General features: G+C 33.9%; 1 protein-coding gene across 1 annotated transcript; it reads left to right on the forward strand.

The window, feature by feature from the left end:
• Positions 1-240: 240 nt before the first annotated feature.
• LOC11411889 (uncharacterized) lies at positions 241-1,163 on the forward strand. The gene is made up of 2 exons (XM_024771955.2): positions 241-568; positions 884-1,163. Exons 1-2 carry the CDS (start codon positions 269-271, stop codon positions 950-952), a joined length of 369 nt encoding a protein of 122 aa, XP_024627723.2. The 5' UTR covers positions 241-268; the 3' UTR covers positions 953-1,163.
• Positions 1,164-1,710: the final 547 nt, after the last annotated feature.

A 1,710-nucleotide genomic window follows, 5' to 3' on the forward strand; every position in this document is an offset into this window, starting at 1 on the left:
AGTATTCCAAGTTCGTTCTATGAAGCAAAGAAAACAATTACAAAACTTGGTATGAATTATGTGAAGATACCTGCATGTCCCAACGATTGTATGCTTTATTGGGGTGAAGATGAAGAGAGGGAGACCTGTAAAATTTGTAACACTTCAAAATGGAAATCAGGGGAAAATGAAAGTTTATGTTTTATTTAATTTATGAAATGTTTGACATTATCACTGTCAAAGTTTGTTGATGTTCTGTTTTATTTACTTGTTTCATGAACTGTTGTATATGCGGGAACTATTGCAAGTTGAAATGCAAAACACTCAATGTGAGAATGAAGCATTTTTCAAAGTGTTTGGAAAGGAACATGCTGGATATGTCCGTTCTATGGGGCTTGGGATAACACCATCTCGAATCTCTAGTCGCTCTACTAGATTAGCCTCATCTTCCATCGAGACTAATGAGAAAATGTTGAAAATGCAAGCTGAGATTGATTCTCTTAAGGAGAAGGCTTCACAAGTTGATTTCTTGAATGCGCAAGTTGCTTTTTTAATGCAAATGCAAGTGCAAAATTCTAGAGACAAAGAGGTAACTCTTACCAAACTATTGCAAAAACATCTTCTCTTTTAAAAATAAAATTAGAAGTTGATATCTACAAGAGTCTTTAGACTTGTCTTTGTATAACTGCTATGACTGGCTTATTTTTGTCACTACTGAATGTTGTGTTTTTACCTGTATCTTGACACTTCTGATGCTTTTTTTGAGCAATACAAGTACTCGAATATTGTGCCATTTATCGATATATTTGATATCTCTGGTGTTTTTTTTTTCTTTTCAGTTTCAATATTTTGCGTTTCAATTTACTACTAATCATTATCTTTTTTTTTTTTTTCTTCTTTTCAGCCAACAAATTTAGAAACAAGAGATGGTAGACATTCATCTGAGTCTAGCCACCGCCTTGAGGATCATTGAAGCAACATCACTAGGGAACTTCTAATTTTGCTACAGCTGTTTTTTTATGGACTTCTAATTTTGCTACAGCTGTTTTGAATGTTCAGTCACTAGTGTTTCGTTTTTTAAATGTTTAAACTTGGCACTGTATATATTTTGTTTTAGTTAAGTTGATGTATGGATCAAACTTCTTACTCTTGAATTTATGTATATTTTGCATTTTAAGTCTTTAGTAATATATTTTGAGATTGTCTTCAAATTCTAGAGAAAAAATTTTAAATCAGGGCATATTAAATTATATTTTGAGATTGTGACTTTTAAAAAAAAAAAAAAAAATTATACAGTTGCGACTGTTCAAACAACTGTCGCAGCATATTAAATTAGACATTTGCGGCAGTTAGCAACCGTTGCAAGTCCCTTGAAATCCATGTGAATCTCTTCATTTGTGACAGTTGGCAAGTGTCGCAGTGCCTTTTGTGGTAGTTGGTGCGGCTGTTCTATGAAGGGTCGCAAAAGACACTTGCGACCCCAACATCCGCGACAGTTGGGGAACAGCCACAGTTGTGCATTTGCGACCCTTTTAACCGTCGCAATCAGCCATTTTAAATGTCGCAAAAATGCAGTTTTTCTTGTAGTGAATGTTCATATATATGAAATTAAACTCCCCCTAAACATGTGCAAGAGTTTAATTCTTATCATTCTAATTAACCCCTCCCCCCTAAACATATGCAAGAGATTAATTCTCTACATTCTTCATTGATTAAATCCATCTTGGATTT

The sequence above is a fragment of the Medicago truncatula genome, chromosome 8, assembly GCF_003473485.1.
Source record: "Medicago truncatula cultivar Jemalong A17 chromosome 8, MtrunA17r5.0-ANR, whole genome shotgun sequence".
Lineage (NCBI taxonomy): Eukaryota > Viridiplantae > Streptophyta > Magnoliopsida > Fabales > Fabaceae > Medicago > Medicago truncatula.

What these genes read in the sequence shown, in the direction of transcription:
- LOC11411889 (XM_024771955.2), top strand. Translation starts at nt 269, where the DNA reads ATGCGGGAACTATTGCAAGTTGAAATGCAAAACACTCAATGTGAGAAT. An exon ending in AAAATTCTAGAGACAAAGAG is followed by an intron (nt 569 to 883) that starts GTAACTCTTACC and finishes TCTTCTTTTCAG; the next exon opens with CCAACAAATTTAGAAACAAG.